This window comes from Ammodytes marinus (genome assembly GCF_949987685.1).
Source record: "Ammodytes marinus genome assembly, chromosome: 21".
In the NCBI taxonomy this organism is placed as follows: domain Eukaryota; kingdom Metazoa; phylum Chordata; class Actinopteri; order Uranoscopiformes; family Ammodytidae; genus Ammodytes; species Ammodytes marinus.
The window spans coordinates 4,918,238-4,935,584 of NC_137225.1; the positions used below are offsets into that span (position 1 = coordinate 4,918,238).

Below are 17,347 nucleotides of genomic sequence, written 5' to 3' on the forward strand. Positions count from 1 at the left end.
CATTTATGTATACCGCTTGGGAAGGTACATCAAACAAGCACACAATGAGTGAAACCGAGGCCCGCTGCAGAGTGAGTCATTTGCCTGGATGTTTGTTTGAGAACACCCACTCATGTCCTGATATCACTAAACATGATGATCAGTATTGATCTTACTTGTATGCTAGTTTGGTTAGCCCTTCAAATGAGATGACGTTTTAACTGATGGATGGAATATTAAATGATGTACATGAACAGTATATCTTTATAGGAATGGGTTTCTAGCACCTCCAAAGAAAAAGAATAAATGAGTGACTTATTGTAGTTTGGGAAGTAAACATATTTTATTGATATCATCTCATTAAAATAAGGACAAACAAGCCTGAACAGTAAAAACAATCTGTCCTAGATATCAACACCTTTCAAAGTGCAATAGTACATAGACATTTCGGTCTGTACTCAGTAACCAGTAACAAGACTCTAGTGGCATAATTGTTCATTGATGACACTTTTCAAATGTAAAAAGTATCAGAAATATATCAGTGACAACGTTTAAATGGCTTTATAATTTCCAAGAAAAAGATCTAACCGCCGAGAATCCCACCTTTGGTAAACAGTACTGATATAATGGAGACGGAATATGAACTTTATCATAGTGTACATTCATCAGATTAATAAATAAAGAGAGGATGAGTGCTTTGTTCCCTTGTCTTACCTGTGCAGGTGTTGGAAGAGGGTTTGCATGGTGTCGTGGTTGGGCTTTGGCAGGTTGTTGATTAGGTCTTTGATTGAGTTGACTCGCTGCTTGTAGTCGGAGCATTCTGCAGCAGAGAAGCATGCGGAGGACAGTCAGTACAATGTACATGTGTGTAGGGCGCCATCTTGTGGTGCAGTTAGGAACACACACACACACACACACTATGTTTTAATAAACTGTCCCTGCGTTCCAAATCACATATTTTTTCTTTTTATTACACTACATACTAAAGTACATAAGAGTTTGGGGCCACAGGAGAGAAAATAAATTCAGATAAGGAAGATTTTGTTTTCATTATGTCGACAAAGCTCAAGAATAAAGAACGAATACTCCAAAAAGCTATTGGAGTTAATGAGGCATTTATGTATTTTCGGCATACTAAAATTTACCTGCATGTATTAGAACATCCTAAATCTTTTTCTGGCATACTAAATAGTAGGGAAGTATGGGTATTGGAACGCAGGGTGTGTTTACAGTACAACTTTAAGCTACTCACTGATGGCTTCCACAAAGTCATCGAAGGACCCGTAAGTGAAGAGCGGCTCAGGAAGCTCCCTGAAGAACATCTTGAGAGCTCCGGTGGTGACGTGGATGTCCTCCCACTTACTGTCATTCAGATCCACCTTCTCATCTGGTAGAGAGGGAGGGACAGGGTTCTGTGTTTACTACAGCACAGTCTCAGGTATCAACATTCTGTGTGTGTGTGTGTGTGTGTGTGTGTGTGTGTGTGCGTGTGTGTGTGTGTGTGTGTGTGTGTGTGTGTGTGTGTGTGTTTAGACACTTTGTATGCTGAGAGTCCTGCAAATCGTTAGCCTCATAGCATAATTGCCTACATCATATTTACTCTACTCTACTTTTACTCTACATCTACTCTATTCTACATCTACTCTACTTTACTACTCTATAACCAGGGCTGTACAGTGCGACAGTTTTGATCGCATTTGCTACTGAAATTGATCACGTGCGATGCGATGATGAATACAAGTACACTCGCACAAGTGCTAATGAGCAGATGCTGTCTGTTTGAGACACAGAGGAGTGCTGCTCAACACTGCTTAGAGGGCTCTACATTAACACTCTCCAAATTCGGGTAAATGTAGTCTTAGGCAAGTAAGTTATTGAGTCCACCCTCCACTTTGGCTGGTGAAAGATGTGTGCTCTGGACCTGTGCTTGTGCGGCGATTCTAGCGTCTAATACACTTTACCAACGGTAATAACCGGAAGGAGACGGCATGCAGTTAAGTTATCGCGTGTGCAAACAGAACATTTCCTGTGCGCCTTCACATTAAAAGCATGTTACTAGCCAAACGTGAGTTGACTTTTTTGAAGCCGGTAAGAACAGGAAGTTCGCACTTCACAGCCCTGCAGTGCGCTAGCTTGAAAATCAACTGCTTCAGCTGCAGAGAGCAGTCAACAACAGTAGTCTATGTAAACAAAGTTTGAAATAACTGATAAGCCACTGAAGAACTACTCCCAACACATTCACAACAACCTATTTAACTTATCCTAAATTGTACCAATATGTATACTTATTTATTTAATAGGCTATATGTTTTAAAGTTATAGGTTTTAATTAACAGAAGGACATTTGCCAATTTTTTTTATTATTATGAATATAATAATGATATGTATATACAAAAAATATATAGATATTAATTTTATGGGGAGAAATAATTCTGAATCAGCAAAAAATTGCAATTGGCAGGCAGGTTAGATTATTTTGTCTAAATTACAATCAGTGCACCCCTATTAATTTTTCTACAATTATTACTGCACACACTAGGATATGACATTAATTGAGAATTTCAAATGAGACCAAGATGACAGGCTAAAAGGTAATTAGAGCTAAATGCATGGGTTAAGGTTATGCAAGTTTTCGATCATACTTTGTGTGCTACTGAATTTATTTTTGTGCTACTGATTTTTTTTGCTTGCTATCACCAGTGCTACCACCTAAAAAAATAAGCGTACAGCCCTGCTATAACCCTTAAAATATGACTCAGGCAATTATGCTATTAGGCGAAAAGTAGAAGTAGAGCAGAGTAGATGTAGAATAGAGTAGATGTAGAGTAAAAGTAGAGTAGAGTAAATATGATTTAGGCAATTATGCTATGAGGCTAACGATATGCTATCTGTATCATCCTAGATAAGGCATTGTTTCAGGCATGTTAGTCCTACCGTGGTTCACGGCAAAGCGGAGCTTCTGGATGACCGCCAGGTTCCCGCTCACTCTGTACAAGCCGTCAACACTCAGACCTGCAGGAGAAGCATTATGTTAAAGAATGGAAACAGTGTTGGTCCTGACATGCAGAGCAGGCCTTTAAACAAATGGCCCCTACAAAGGTTGACTGATAAGGTGCTTTGTATCTGTTCTGTTGTATCTCAAGCCTGTTCAATATGCAGTTTAAGATGTCTAGCTGACCATCGACGTGCAAAGATGTTTGTGGCAAAATAATAAGTTATAGATGCTGAACAGTGGCCTATTTGCTGAAGGGTTACAGTGCTTTACAAAGCTTCTGCTCAAAGCTGGTCTGTTCTAACTGATGGAAGTCTAAAGCTGCAATGTTTGTACTGAATCCTCATTGTCACTGAAAGATTTGTATTTACTTTTTAGCTGGGAAGAGCCCTTCTCTAGTGATTATGAGTGTGATAGTCAGACCCACTTACTAAAAGAACATGAAGTCCACAGTTGGGTGTTTGTGTCTCATTACCTGTGTTCTCCACGTGGTCAATGCACATTGTGACAAAGTTGGGCACCGACGTGGTCTCCCTCTGACACAGACTGCTGAGGCTGCAGCCAAACACCTGATCTGTGGATCCACACACACACAGGATGGATGGTAAATGGACTTGACTTATATAGCGCTTTTTAGCCGATTTTCTCAGCCCCAAAGCGCTTTACATTTCTAACCACATTCACCCATTCATACACACTCATACACCGATGGCAGTAGCTGCCATGCAAGGCACCTTCTGAACCATCTGGAGCAATGTGGAGTTCAGTGTCTTGCCCAGGGACACTTTGACATGTGGCGGGTACCCTACCCACTTCAATAGCTTAACAAACTGTCATCTGTCCAGGTGGAAAGTGAAGGAGAGGACATGCGGGCCATGCTACTACACAGTCAAACAGGCTGCACTACATCAGCACTGTATTGAGTATAGATGAAATACCTTTGATGTAGCCTTTGTCTCTGACGGCCTGGTAGGTGGGCCGACGGGTCAGGAACTTCTTGAGCTTCAACCTGGTCTTCTTCTGGTCGGAGGAGTCCATGCTCACAGAGGTCTTCATCACTGGATAGAATAGAATAGAATATAATATCTTTATTTGTCAATTGTAACAAGTACAACCTAATTAAGTGCAGTCCTTGTTCAGTGCAAAAAAACATCACATTGAGGAAGAACGTATGCATGAATAAATGCATTAAAAACTAAGTTTAAACTATAAAAATAGTCAACTGTAGACATTTTAAAAAAAACATAAGAAACACCCACACAAACATCCACATTCTATATGTCCTTAAACAGGGAACAGGGAGACAGGCAGGATATTTTGAGTGGATGTGATGGAGAGATTAAACATAAAACACATGTACAGTACATAGTAAAGGCAAGGCAAGTTTATTTATATAGCACAATTCAGACACAAGGCCATTTAAAGTGCTTTACAGGGGCAAGATTAAAATACATAATACACATTAGAAAAGCGAATGAATAGAAATAAAAACATTTAAAAGCTTATGAATAGAAATAGAACATTTAAATACAATGGGGGGGGCCAGTAGCACTCTCACCTCTGTTCTTCTTAGAGTCCCGGTGTTCTTTCTCCTTGTCCTGTTTCTCTGCTCCTGGAGACTCGGGCATGTCCTCCTCGATGGCCTCGTCAGACTCCCACGCCTGGGACAGCACACACACAAGGGTTTGATCAGGGGACAGCAGACACACAAAGGTTTGATCAGGGGACAGCACACACACACAAGGGTTTGATCAGGGGTTATCAATCTGATTTTAAAGGTGGAGTCAGTGATGTCTGGAGAATGCACATTGTAAAAAAAAATTCACTTTTAAATCCAGCCCAGGCTCTGTAAACGGTCACGTTGCTAGCAATTTAGAGAACCTAGGCTGTGTATTGACACCAGGTTGTTTTGCGCACACACATAGTACGGACAGGTAGCGGAATCGTGAGGTAGATATTCACCGATTTTGACAAAAAAAAAAAGGGATTTTTGACGAGCATTCTCCTCAATCGCAGACTCCATCTTTTAAGCTCTGGTGACATTGAATAGAGGAAGACAATCATCGTCACTGTAGCTCTTTCATATTCAGCTATGTCTCTGCTACGAGTAAATGAATCAAACGGAAGAAGTGCAGATAAAAAGATCTAAACAAAGATATAGTGTTTTATGGTCTCACTGTCTAACCCTACATTTTACCATGTGTGACGTCACACATGGTAAAATGTAGGGTTACGATTAACAGGACAGCTGGGCTAAGGGAAGACTGAGGGAAGAAAAACCTCATTCATTATATTAGAATAGCGGTTTTATAATGATAGAACGCTGGTTCCGTATGGGTGAAGCATTCCTTTAAAGTAAATGTGCTCACATGTGTGTTGATGGCCTCTGTTAGCGCGCGGTACCAGTCGTTGATGACACTGTCTATCTCCGACTGGATGAGCAGCTCTGTGCCCTGACGAGTCTTCAGCTGAGGGGACAGAAGGTTCACATTATGTTTTACACATGAAAACCTCTAAAGTACGGTGAAAGCTGACTTCAGATCAGGCTGGTGTGTGATACCTCGATGACGTGCTTCTTGCTAGACTTGTCCTTGGAGGCCCAGTCCACCGACCCTCCCCGCAGGTCCACAGTGAACTCAGGCTTGGACTGGTTGCCTCCAAACTTCTGGAATCAATTGGAATAAGTATTTAGATATGATGCCACAGGGACTCTGTGCTGTTTATAAAGGGGGATTACTCGTTTCATGTTAAAAACACATTAGATGCAGAGTTCAACTTCAGTTACATAACTGTTTCGGGAGACACACTCATGTTCTTAAAACGACAGACAGGTAAATATGTTACAATGTTTATTAGGGAGGGTGTTAAGACTCAAACACTGTAGAGCTCATATGTGGAACTCTTCATGTGAACACACTTTAGTATCAAGTTACCAGAAAAAAACCAAAGCCCTGTTAGTTGTTGTTATTCATATCATGTGAACATTAATATTGGTAAGTGTCTTCTCAAATTAAAGCCATACATTGAATTGCTCTTCTGATTTTCACTTTTTCAACTTTGTTTTGGTCATTGTTGTAATTGAATACTACATGATGTAATGCAACATTTCAGTGGCATTTTGGTGACAGACATAGATAAATCTAATAATTGTAACCGAATATGCTTGTGTTTATACCAAGCCATGTTATCTAATTGTCATTTAGATAATATATTTGTGAAATCTGACTTCAGGCCAGTTTGCATAAACTACCCTGCCTTGTGTCCAGCTGGGGACATGATGTTTTGTGTCTTTCCCATTCTCTCTCTCCTGTCCTCTCTCTACAGTTGAGTATCTTATAGATCTTAACCTGCATTAACTGGTGGACGTGACAGACGCTGTTAACTCAACACTGACATATTGTCACTTCATAAAGTTGAGAACCTTGTTTTTCTTCGGTTGCATTTGAACATATCCAGCAGACACAGAGCAACATTGGAATTCATTTGGAGTCCTGTGTGTGCACAAGTTAATGCACGCAATAACACTTACTCTACTGGGAGAAAGATTTGCCTTTTTGCTTACGAATGGCCCACTTTGCTCACTGTGCTGGGTTCTAACTGTCTGTCTTTGAGAACCTGCCTGCAAACGTTTTATGCTGTAAAATGACTCCACAGACCTGGGGGGAAGGGGGGGGGGGGAATTCTCTACCAGTTCATTCTAACACCCCTTTACATATTACACATGTAATGCATTGTCAATGTAAAATAAATAATAAGTGCTGCTTAAGTCTTTTAACACTAGGATCAGTTTAGTTAAACACACACACACACACACACACACACACACACACACACACACACACACACACACACACACACACACACACACACACACACACACACACACACACACACACACACACACACACACACACACACACACACACACACACACACACACACACACACACAGTAGGAGTGAATAGAAGAATGAAGGACAGGCGGGAGCAGAGCATGCATAGAGAGGGGGGACATACAGCGGCAGCCTGCACAGGCCTACAGTTCACATAGGACACAGCAGGGCGCGGCTTGACTGAGCGCTTCCAGTTGCTAAGGAGCGTGAGGAGCAGCTCAGGGATGGAGCCACTGCGGTAGTAAGACTTCAGGAGAGGAGAGAAGCAATAAACAGAGGGAGACATGTTTGACAGCACAGGAGGCAATGAAGATAGGTGGCTATGCAGACATGAAGGAAGAGAGAACTAACAGAGATGAATGGAACGCTAAAAAAAGCTCATAATCTTTCCATAAAGAGTGTGATGGGATACGTACCCAGCTGGTGCTGCCCCCTTGACCCTTAGCAAAGAGCAGGGAGGAGCCCTGCAGCACTGTCCATGAGGAGCTCCAGTTCTTTCTGCACAAAAGCACACAACAAAGAAATGTTTTATTTTTTCGACAGGCAAGTCATTAAGAGCACATGCTTATTTACAATGGCGGCCTGACATTAAGGCTCTGGGGCCATTTTATTTAAAGGTGTAATGTAACTTTAGGTGTGTCAGAGAAGTGAACATTTGTCTAAGGTATTTTCATAAAACTGAATAAACAAACAAAAAATGGGATCCCTGGAACACTGTTTGAAGTTAGACAGCTATTTGAAAAAAGTTACTGTTTCGCTGTTGTGAATTTTTCAATACGAAGAATTACATGCAGAGAAAACTGTTTTGTAAACTAACTTCAGGCTGTGCAAATGTAAACAAATCCCCATCATCTGAAACTGCTTAGAGCACCTTTAAAGCTCATCAGAATGTTGTAAAAGTATGTCTCAGTTCGACCCCTTGGATTCCTACCTGACTTTCTTGCCATGCTCTGTGATTTTGGTGACGTTGAGGACTCCACACTTCTCTGAGGGCTGAGGAGACATAGACACAGGTAAGAACCTGCTAGGACACAGGCATGAAAATACACACACACACACACACACACACACACACACACACATATATATATACACATCATCCATACACAAGCACTGAAGCTGGAAAAACAAATGGGACAATGTGTAAGGCCGGAAGTGGCTTTGCTGCCTAATGCCATGTCCAAATATCACCAGCAGAGGGTGGCCTAACACTGCTGCAAAGTGTCTAAATGGCTGATTACCTATAATAGAAACTAGGGGTGGCCCCAAACAGAGTCTTTTTGAGATAAGATGGAAGGAGCCTGATTTGACTGCCAATGACAACATGTGGTCATGAAACAAGGATCAATCTATTCCGGCTATATGGGGGTTCGTCTGAATTTCTCCGATTTCACACGGGATTGCTTGGTTTCCCGGGCTAGCCTATAATAGACAACTGTTAATTCAAAATGTAAAATAACTTGTGAGTTTGATCAATCTCCATAGTGTGTGTGAATAAATCACCATGGTAGACTAAGTCACAATCGAAGAAAGTCTAAAGCTAAAGCTGCGAACACACTGCACTCGCCGCCTGCTGCAGTTGGCCGCATGAGCGCCGGTGGCTCGTCTGCTTGATCATATTGGGCCACATATGCCTGACGCCGACGCCGTTTCTGAGATCAGACCCGTCACACTGACGGCGCAACAACAAAAACATGGTCCAGCTGTGCCAACAAAGACAGATGTAGGAACACTGTGTAACCAGCGGCAGTCATGTCACAAATAGCATTAAAACAGCCTGAACACGCACCCCGATCGCAAATACATACACATTAACAGCAATTCAGCAACATACTAAACACATTAACACCAGCAGTGTGTGCTGAGCGGCAAAAATAAAGGCGGACATCAGCCTACCTGAAAGTGAAAGTGCGCGGTCTGGCGGAGGACAACACCGGTGCTTCGCTGTAGCCTACTATATTGGAATTCCACACGGACACTGCCGTCAAGTTTGGGTTCATATTATCCTCCATAACAGCACACAGCTGGGTGAGTTTCACTATGCTAACCGGCGCTACCTTGGCTAAAGTACAACCAACAGCTAAACAGATGCAAAATACGCATATTTGCAGAATGTAATGGAAGCCCAATGTCCTCACTCCACACGCCCACCTCGTCTTGCAGACCACCGGGCAATCTCAACGCTGATTGGCTATCGCGGCGGGGCGACGCCGAAAAGATCAATATTTTCATCTTCTGTCTGCGTTCGCTGCATATGTTGGCCGTGCCGCAAATGGTCGCGCCTTCGATGAAGCGAGGCCATGCGCCGCGGAAACGCCCGCCACTGGACGCCGACTCTTGGGTGGACGCTCTAGTACATTGACTTTGTATGTAATCTCGACGTGCGGCCAGTGCAGTGTGTTCGCACCTTTAGTCCAGAGGAGAAACTGTAATTGGGTGTTTCAGCCCCTTTGCCTGGTGTGGAAACATTGAAAGTCAATGTAGCAATGAGAAGATCAATGAGCTGGTAAAACTGTAGACAAGACTTGACCAATCAGATGGGACTATGTCAATTCTTAGTTGGGGCCACCCCTAGTAGAAACATCATGTGACATGTTGTAAGATGTGATGCAGTTAATGTGGCATATGGCATGCAGCAGATAAGGGAAAGCAAATGCAATGAGACTTGGACATTAAGAGTTGGTATATGGATGCAGGTGAAAGCAAGGAGGATGATTATGATGGTGATGGCGTGTGTTGCGTTGCCATGCGGTGCAGTGCATGCTGGGATACTAACGGTCAAAGGGTGCTTAGGAGATGAGGGGCAGGAGTCAGAGTCTGGAGAGCTCTGTTTGGGCGCCGGAGCACACTCCTACCAACAAGAGGCACACAGCATGGTGAGTGAGTGGCTAACAACTAGCAGCTAACTAGCAGCTAACTACAGGACACATGAAGACAGTCAGTCTGGGGGTTAATGAGGAGGAGATATATGGACCAGCCACCTAGAGAGGAATCAAAGGATTGTGTTGGATCATGTTAGTGCAGGTCATCAAAAGAGAGGGATGGAGGAGGGCAAGATTAGATTTAGGTTAGATAAAACACATGCGTATGAGCTTCAGGTTGAAAGAGAGATCATTTTAAAATCAGAGATGAATTTCTTCCTGTTTATTCCACCCACAAGAAGAACCAATCAGACGTGTATGATTGAGTGGCCACACAGCTCTGGTGGTCCTATCACCATGTAACGAGGTATTCTACAGGACAGGCTGACAGCCAATCAAAACGGCCGGTGTGTTGATTATAGAAGGGGGCCGGCTCTGTGTGGTACCAACTTTATCACGGTTAACAGAGAGACCCAATCTCCTCTTGTGTGGGACGGAGGTGAACCGCCACAGTTTGAAAGAGAACTGCAACAAGAGCCACAGAGTTAGACTCCGAGATATTTTTAGTCTGACTGTTTTATCAACAGTAACAATATACAGTGCTGCTTGAAAGTATGTGAACCCCTTGAGCCTTTTGGAAAGTTATTTATTTCAACCATTATTAATTAATTTCTATCAATACCAGTATTTTTTATATGGAATAAAATATGTTTGTTTATCAATTCGACATTTTTCTTTTCCGGAAATCAATCGTTAACAGATAAAACTAATTATTTGCCAACTTTTGTATGTGCAAAAAGTTTGTGAACCCTGAGCTGCGTTGCTTAAATCGAGCAGGTAAACACAATCAGGTGGGACAAATTGAGTGATGAAATGGAACAATGCAATGAGAGATCTTTAGGGAAGAAATTGGGAGTCATCTGTTATATCATATAAAAAAATACCGGTATTGATAAAAATGAATGATTAATGGTTAAACTGAATACAATTCCAAAATGCTCAAGGGGTTCACATACTTTCAAGCAGCACTGTATATATATTTTTTATTTTTTTCAAATGCACTACACTTAAAAATTGTACAGAGTTTTTAATTTTTTATTGGGAAATAACTATAAATAATATATAACTAAAATATATCCCCAAAATCAAAGAGGAGAGTAAAATATGGAGTATTTCTTCAATGGGGAGTCAGGTGACAGACCGTAAACAAAGCATGATGTTTGGTGCACATTGGTACAGAACACCAACTCTGGGGAAATGAAATAATAAACTAAGTAATTAAACGTATTGGTTTTATTTTGTGAATAGATACGTGAATATACTTCTATGTGTATTTAGACTGATATATCCTCTGAAAGTATATGTTATCTTTGACATACGGGAACATGTCGACTATATGTTCGTATTGGAAATATATTTAACATTAAAAAAAAAAATATTTAAATTTGATGTAATTAGTCCTGTCTGCTGTAACGAAAGACCTGTAAAATAAGGCTACATCCCGAACATGATCGGAAATCTTATTTCAAATGGGATTTTGCTTGTCTGGTAACGACACTGAAAAACACAGGTAGTAAACATTCTTTCCACTTCAACAAAAGACCACCCCTTTGTCAAGATTCCACAATAAAAGAGACAGATTAAGCCATAGTAAACCTAGCCCATTAGTTCTGCTCTGGGATTACAGTCACTGCCAATGAGATGAGAAACCTTCAACAACAAGAGTGTCTGTGTGTGCACCAGTCCCAGCCAACACTGACCCTGCGTTCCAATCCCCATACTTCCCTACTATTTAGTATGCCAGAAAAAGATTTAGGATGTCCCAATACATTCAAGTCAATTGTAGTATGCTGAAAATACCTAAATGCCCCACTAACTCCAATAGCATTTTGGAGTATTCGTCTCTATTTTTGACATTTCTTGACATAATGGAAAAAAAAACTTCCTTATCTGTTTTTTTTTTCTCTCCTGTCTGTGGCCCTAAAACTCTTCTGTACTTTAGTATGTAGTGTAGTAAAAAAGAAAAAGTATGTGATTTTTAACGCAGGGACAGTCTAACCACCACACTGGTTCCTACTATTCTCAAAGCTGCCTCCACTGTGCTGTCTTACCTTGTCGTTGAGGTCTAGGACGTAGGTGCTGTGTCTCCACTTGGTGAGCACTATGGGATCCTGGGACTTCCTCTCCAAGCTGCGACTCTTGGGAGCCTCTCCGGACTGAGGGGAGATGTTGTACTGCAGAAATGGACACACAAGAGCGAACGTTTAAAAGGACACACCGCACCACAGTTATTCTGGCTCACCATTCACTTTCCCTCTACCCTCTCTCTCCCACCTCTCCCTTTTCTCTCCACAGCACCATTGGACAGAGACCTGGACTTGTCTCACGGCGCGGCCATCCTCTTCCACTGTCCACTGAAAGTATCCATGTGCTACTGTCTGTACTTCTGTGAATGGACTGCTCTGGCCAGATTAGCGGTAGGTAGCGAGCCGGTAATAGGGTCAGTCACCGAGATTTCCAACACAAACATGGCTCCCTCGAGTCACTCATCCACTTACAGTACATGTAACAGGAGTCTTAAGAATACACCAGCAGGGGATGGGAGTGTGTTATAGTGGGGCTTTGGTGATGTAATACGAGATGATTTTTTCCATTAGAAAAGAGAAGGAGATCCCTTTACATGGGTTGAGAAGACTTAGTGTATACTGAAGACAAAAGCACACAGGGAGAGCCACTGTTGTTCGTTAGGATTATCTTACCTTGGGCAGTTCCCATTCTGATCTGGATCCGTCAGCGCTGTAGTAGTAGGGCCGGCCTTGCTCGTCCACGTGTTTGATCCACTGTGAACCATAGAGAGTATATAAAAGCTGTGAACACAAGCAATACTCAAGTTTCCCATGAAAAATGGTTCTGATAAAGACCTGATTTGCACAGTATGAATCTAAAACGTCTTATCTATAGGAGTTGTGTGGTTGCATCAATAGAGGCCCTACCTTCTCCTGTGTGTATTCAGACACATAGAGCGTGTGTCCGTGTGGGTCCAGTTCCTCAGACCAGCCTCTAGGGGGCGAGCCGTACTGGCTGTCAGACTGACTGGAGTGAGTGCTGTGGCAGTTCTCCTCTGAGGACAGTGGCTGGGGGAATGAAAAAACAAAGATGGAGGGCTTAATGATACAGGTTTCATTAGGTGGACACAACAGATAGGCCCATGAATATGTTACAACCATGACATTTTTTTTCATTGAATATACTTTACATCCATCCTTACTTTCCTTAACATAATACTGCAATAAACCAAATCACCACGTGGGGGCAGTGTTGGGCAAATAGACAGGAGACTACAACCTGACAGGAAACCATCAAAACCCCATATCAAAGGAACTCTGGTTGCGTTCCGAATCGCATACTTTCTACTATATAGTATGTAGAAAAAAGATTTAGGATGTCCCGATTCTTGTGGCCAGATTTAGGATGGTTAGAAGTACCCGGATGTCCTACTTCATGCGGCCAAGATTGTTAGTGTTGAAAAGTGCATCCTATTTGGGCGATTCTGACCCACAATCCAGTGCGCACGTGAAGTGACGTCACATCGACGAAGCCTCCATATGAATACAAACGGGGATGCGACGGATATAAAAGCAAGAGGCAAGGCGCAATGTTATGATGAAATAAGAGAGGAAAGTATGTCCCAATAGTATTCCTACTGCATCCTAACTAGATTATTTTTATCGTCGGATGTAGTATGTAGAATAGAAAAAAGAAAGAATATGTGATTCGGAACGCAACCTCTGTTTCCCTAGCTTCACTAACCACAACACCATTTACAAATTCCTTTGAAGTCCACCACACCTTCACCACAGCCTGCATGACTCACACAGACCTGCACCACCCTGCCTCAGACTTCTACCTGAATCCAGGGTTTCATCATGTGATAATAACACCCACCCTGCGTTCCGAATCTCATACTCTTTATTTTTTCTATTCTACATACTACATCCGACGATAAAAATAATCTAATTAGGATGCAGAAGGCAGACTATTGGGACATACTTTTACTTATTTATTTCATCATAACATTGCGCCTTGATCTTGCCTCTTGCTTTTATATCCGTCGCATCCCCGTTTGTTTTCATATGGAGGCTCCGTCTATGTGACGTCACTTCAGGTTCTCACTGGATTATGGGTCAGAATCGCCCAAATAGGATGCTGTTTTCAAAACTAAAAATCTTGGTTGGATGTAGTAGACATCCGGGTCTTTCTAACCATCCTAAATTTGGCCACAAGAATTGGGACACACTAAAAAAAAAATTCTACCCTACTAAATAGTAGAAAGTATGCGATTCGGAACGCAGGGCTACTGTGGGCCAAAAGGCAGTGGCCATGTTGTATTGTAGTTTTGTACACTCTTTGTTCATGTTACCATATAAGAGAGATTATAAGAAGACACTGCAGGCAAAAGACTGCATGAATTGTCTTCGTTCATACTAGTAATAAAAAGGTCTGAAATTTACATAAAGCTGTTTATTTAACTACACCTTGTCTGTCTGTACATTTCTCCTATACAACCATCTTTAACGGCCATAATCTCAACGTAATTTCTTAACAATACTCAAAACAAAAATCTTAACTTCTAAAGCACTCACATCAACTAAACTTCCCACACATTCTAAGAACTAACAGGTTCTTCTTAAAAACAAGATGAAAATTAATGTTTAAGACCTGTACAATACATAGTATATTTTATTTATAAAATGAAAGAAGGCTGTATCCAAAATCTGTTCCGTTAAAACTTTGGACTCCAATGTGTTGTAAAAATGAGTTAAAGATTTGGACTCTGGCTTTATCAAACATCTCGATTTTTAGTTTTTAAAGAGAAGCAAATTCACGCATAATCAGCTAGATGTTGCCAAATTTGAAGATTTATTGAAACATGTTGCATGATGATATACGTATAAATGATATTTTACTCTAATCACCTGCAGAGGCTCAGTCACCTTAACTAGAAGTCCAATAGTCTCACAATAAATCACATGACTCAATTTCAATGTATAAACCCCATTGAAGAAAACATTGCGTGAAGTTTTTTTTTTTTTTTTTTTTAAGCCTCCCTCACCTCGCTCTCCACCGTGCCCTGGCTGTCTCCTCTGAAGCTGCTGCCGCTGGTGTCCCTGGTGCGTGGGGGCTTCCAGGTGCGCTCCCCTGTGCCGCGGTTGTAGTAGAAATGCCTCCCGCTCAGGTCTTTGTGGGTCTCCCAGTCTCCCAGGATGTGTAGCGGGGAGGTGGCGGGGACAGGAGGCAGGCTGGACTGGGAGATCTTCAGCTCCTGGAGGTTGGTGTAGACCGGAGAGTCGGACCGGCCCGGACCCGTGGGTGACGTGGTCTGGTGGGAGAGAAGAAATAGACAGGGGGAGGTAAGTTCACAGTCTAAGGGTGGAAATCGCTGGTTTCGTCAAGATACAATGTAAGATCGTTGGACAAAGATACGATATTAGAGCTGCAACGATTAATCGACAAATCGATTATTAATCGATTATTAAAATAATCGCCAACTATTTTGATAATCGATTAATCGTTTCAAGTAATTTTTTAATAAAACATTTCCAAATTCTCTGATTACAGCTTCTCAAATGTGAATATTTTCTGGTTTCTTTAATCCTATTAATCCTATCCATTTTTCACCATTTTCTGACATTTTACGGACCAAAACACTAATTGATTAATAATCGACAGATTCATTGATTATCAAAATAATCGTTAGTTGCAGCCCTATACGATATGTTCAAATATCACAAAGTCTGCTGGGATACTACTTCGAAACGATCCGGGGGGTCGAGAGGAGAAGATATCATATAAAACAACCTGTTGCATTTCTATCAACTCACAAATAAAGTAGATATGAATTGACTATTTTAAATCTGAGCTCTTCCAGATATCTAAAAGAAAAACAATCCATTCTTTTAGTGGAAATAAGTGTCTCACACAGCCGTGCAGAGAAATATCAAAATATATTTTTTAGATTTTAGAGACGGCAATATGCATCAATGTTTGGCCATTGGATCGTTGCGGTTCGATCTTTCCCCAATTAATTGATATATTGATCTACGATATCAATGTATCTCTTAGGCCCCTGGATCATACATTATTGGAGATAACTTCACTTTCTCCTGGTTTTCCAGCAGATGTTCCCTATACTTCAAAATAGAATTTACGAGTGTCCTGACTTTCCTTTTGAACATCTTTTGCTATTCCAGGAATACCAGAAAGAAAGGAGTATCTGAGATCACTCCAGAGTCTGCTGGGATTGCAGTGATCTGTAGGAATGTTGGTCCCTTCCATCAGCGAAACACAACCCCTGCGTTCCAAATCACATACTTTTTCTTTTTACTACACTACATACTAAAGTACAGAAGAGTTTAAGGGCCACAGGAGAGAAAATAAATCAGATAAGGATTTTTTTTTTTATTATGTCGAGAAATGTCAAGAATAAAGAACGAATACTCCAAAATGATAATGGGTTTAGTGGGGCAATTATGTATTTTCAGCATACTACAATTGACGTGCATGTATTGGGACATCCTTAATCTTTTTCTGGCATACTAAATAGTAGGGAAGTATGGAAATTGGAACTCAGGGAACTTCTCTTTTCTTCTGGGAGCGTTAAGGTGAGACGGGGAGTTATGAGTTTCTGTCTGACGGTATACGCATGGCAGGAAGCAGCTGGTGATCCCATCAGATGCCACATGTGGCTCGCAGATACTTTAGAACCATATCAGTCCCATTCTAATACGCTCCTCAAAACAGATGGACTCAGGAACGTTACATAATCATCATATAAGTGTCTCATCATGAGCCCAGAGGAAACTGCTGGTATGAGCAGAGGAGATAGGTGAGATAGGGAAACAAATATATGAAGAAAAAACTAAATAAAGTGTAGACAAACCAAAGTAGAGAATGTCCTGACCATGTATGTGTTGTATGTCAAGAAGAGCAACACTTTAAAATGGCTTCTCCTGCCACCCTTCGGACGATAACACAAAGTAATATGTATAAATATGCAAAGAGAAAATTGTGTATTGTGTGTAATTGTCCGAAAAATAAAAATAAAATAAAAAATCAATCATAGTTACAAGGAACCTGGGACTGATGTCTGATGTAGCTATTCTGAAAAGCCTTTGAGTTGAGGTTAGTTCATGGATGAGATCTTTGGAGTTCAGTAGTTGAAAAAAGTCGAACTGGGATATTATATGGAGCAAAAAACTTTTTTTTAAAACATTGGATAACACTGCGTCCATACATAATGTATCGCAAAATCCTCCCAAAATAGATAAGAGGAGACCTGCAGTGAGCAAGCAGATGGTAGATTCACCCTGTGTTCCGAATCGCATACTCTTTCTTTTTTCTATTCTACATACTACGATACTGACGATAAAAATAATCTAGTTAGGATGCAGTAGGCATACAATTGGGACATACTTTTACTTATTTATTTCATCATAACATTGCGCATTGATCTTGCCTCTTTTATATCTGTCGCATCCCCATTTGTTTTCATATGGAGGCTCTGTTGATGTGGCGTCACTTCACGTGCCCACTGGATTATGGGTCAGAATCGGCCAAATAGGA

At 41.3% G+C, this 17,347-nt stretch overlaps 1 protein-coding gene across 2 annotated transcripts in view; it reads right to left on the reverse strand.

Annotated features, from left to right (window-relative positions):
* LOC307268005 (rho GTPase-activating protein 12-like) overlaps positions 1 to 17,347 on the reverse strand; it is a 66,930-nt gene that overhangs the window by 2,910 nt on the left and 46,673 nt on the right. The window contains exons 3-16 of one of the 2 annotated variants that reach the window (XM_080050509.1): positions 14,838 to 15,104; positions 12,718 to 12,858; positions 12,484 to 12,564; positions 11,836 to 11,958; positions 7,795 to 7,856; positions 7,280 to 7,361; positions 5,532 to 5,633; positions 5,341 to 5,439; positions 4,530 to 4,632; positions 3,910 to 4,029; positions 3,447 to 3,545; positions 2,914 to 2,991; positions 1,232 to 1,366; positions 694 to 799 (exon numbers count right to left, since the gene is read on the reverse strand). In XM_080050509.1, coding sequence (XP_079906635.1) covers positions 694 to 799; positions 1,232 to 1,366; positions 2,914 to 2,991; positions 3,447 to 3,545; positions 3,910 to 4,029; positions 4,530 to 4,632; positions 5,341 to 5,439; positions 5,532 to 5,633; positions 7,280 to 7,361; positions 7,795 to 7,856; positions 11,836 to 11,958; positions 12,484 to 12,564; positions 12,718 to 12,858; positions 14,838 to 15,104 — 1,598 coding nt within the window. Of the gene's footprint in view, positions 1 to 693; positions 800 to 1,231; positions 1,367 to 2,913; positions 2,992 to 3,446; positions 3,546 to 3,909; positions 4,030 to 4,529; positions 4,633 to 5,340; positions 5,440 to 5,531; positions 5,637 to 7,279; positions 7,362 to 7,794; positions 7,857 to 11,835; positions 11,959 to 12,483; positions 12,565 to 12,717; positions 12,859 to 14,837; positions 15,105 to 17,347 lie in introns of both variants that reach the window. The other variant, XM_080050508.1, reaches the window with a different exon arrangement.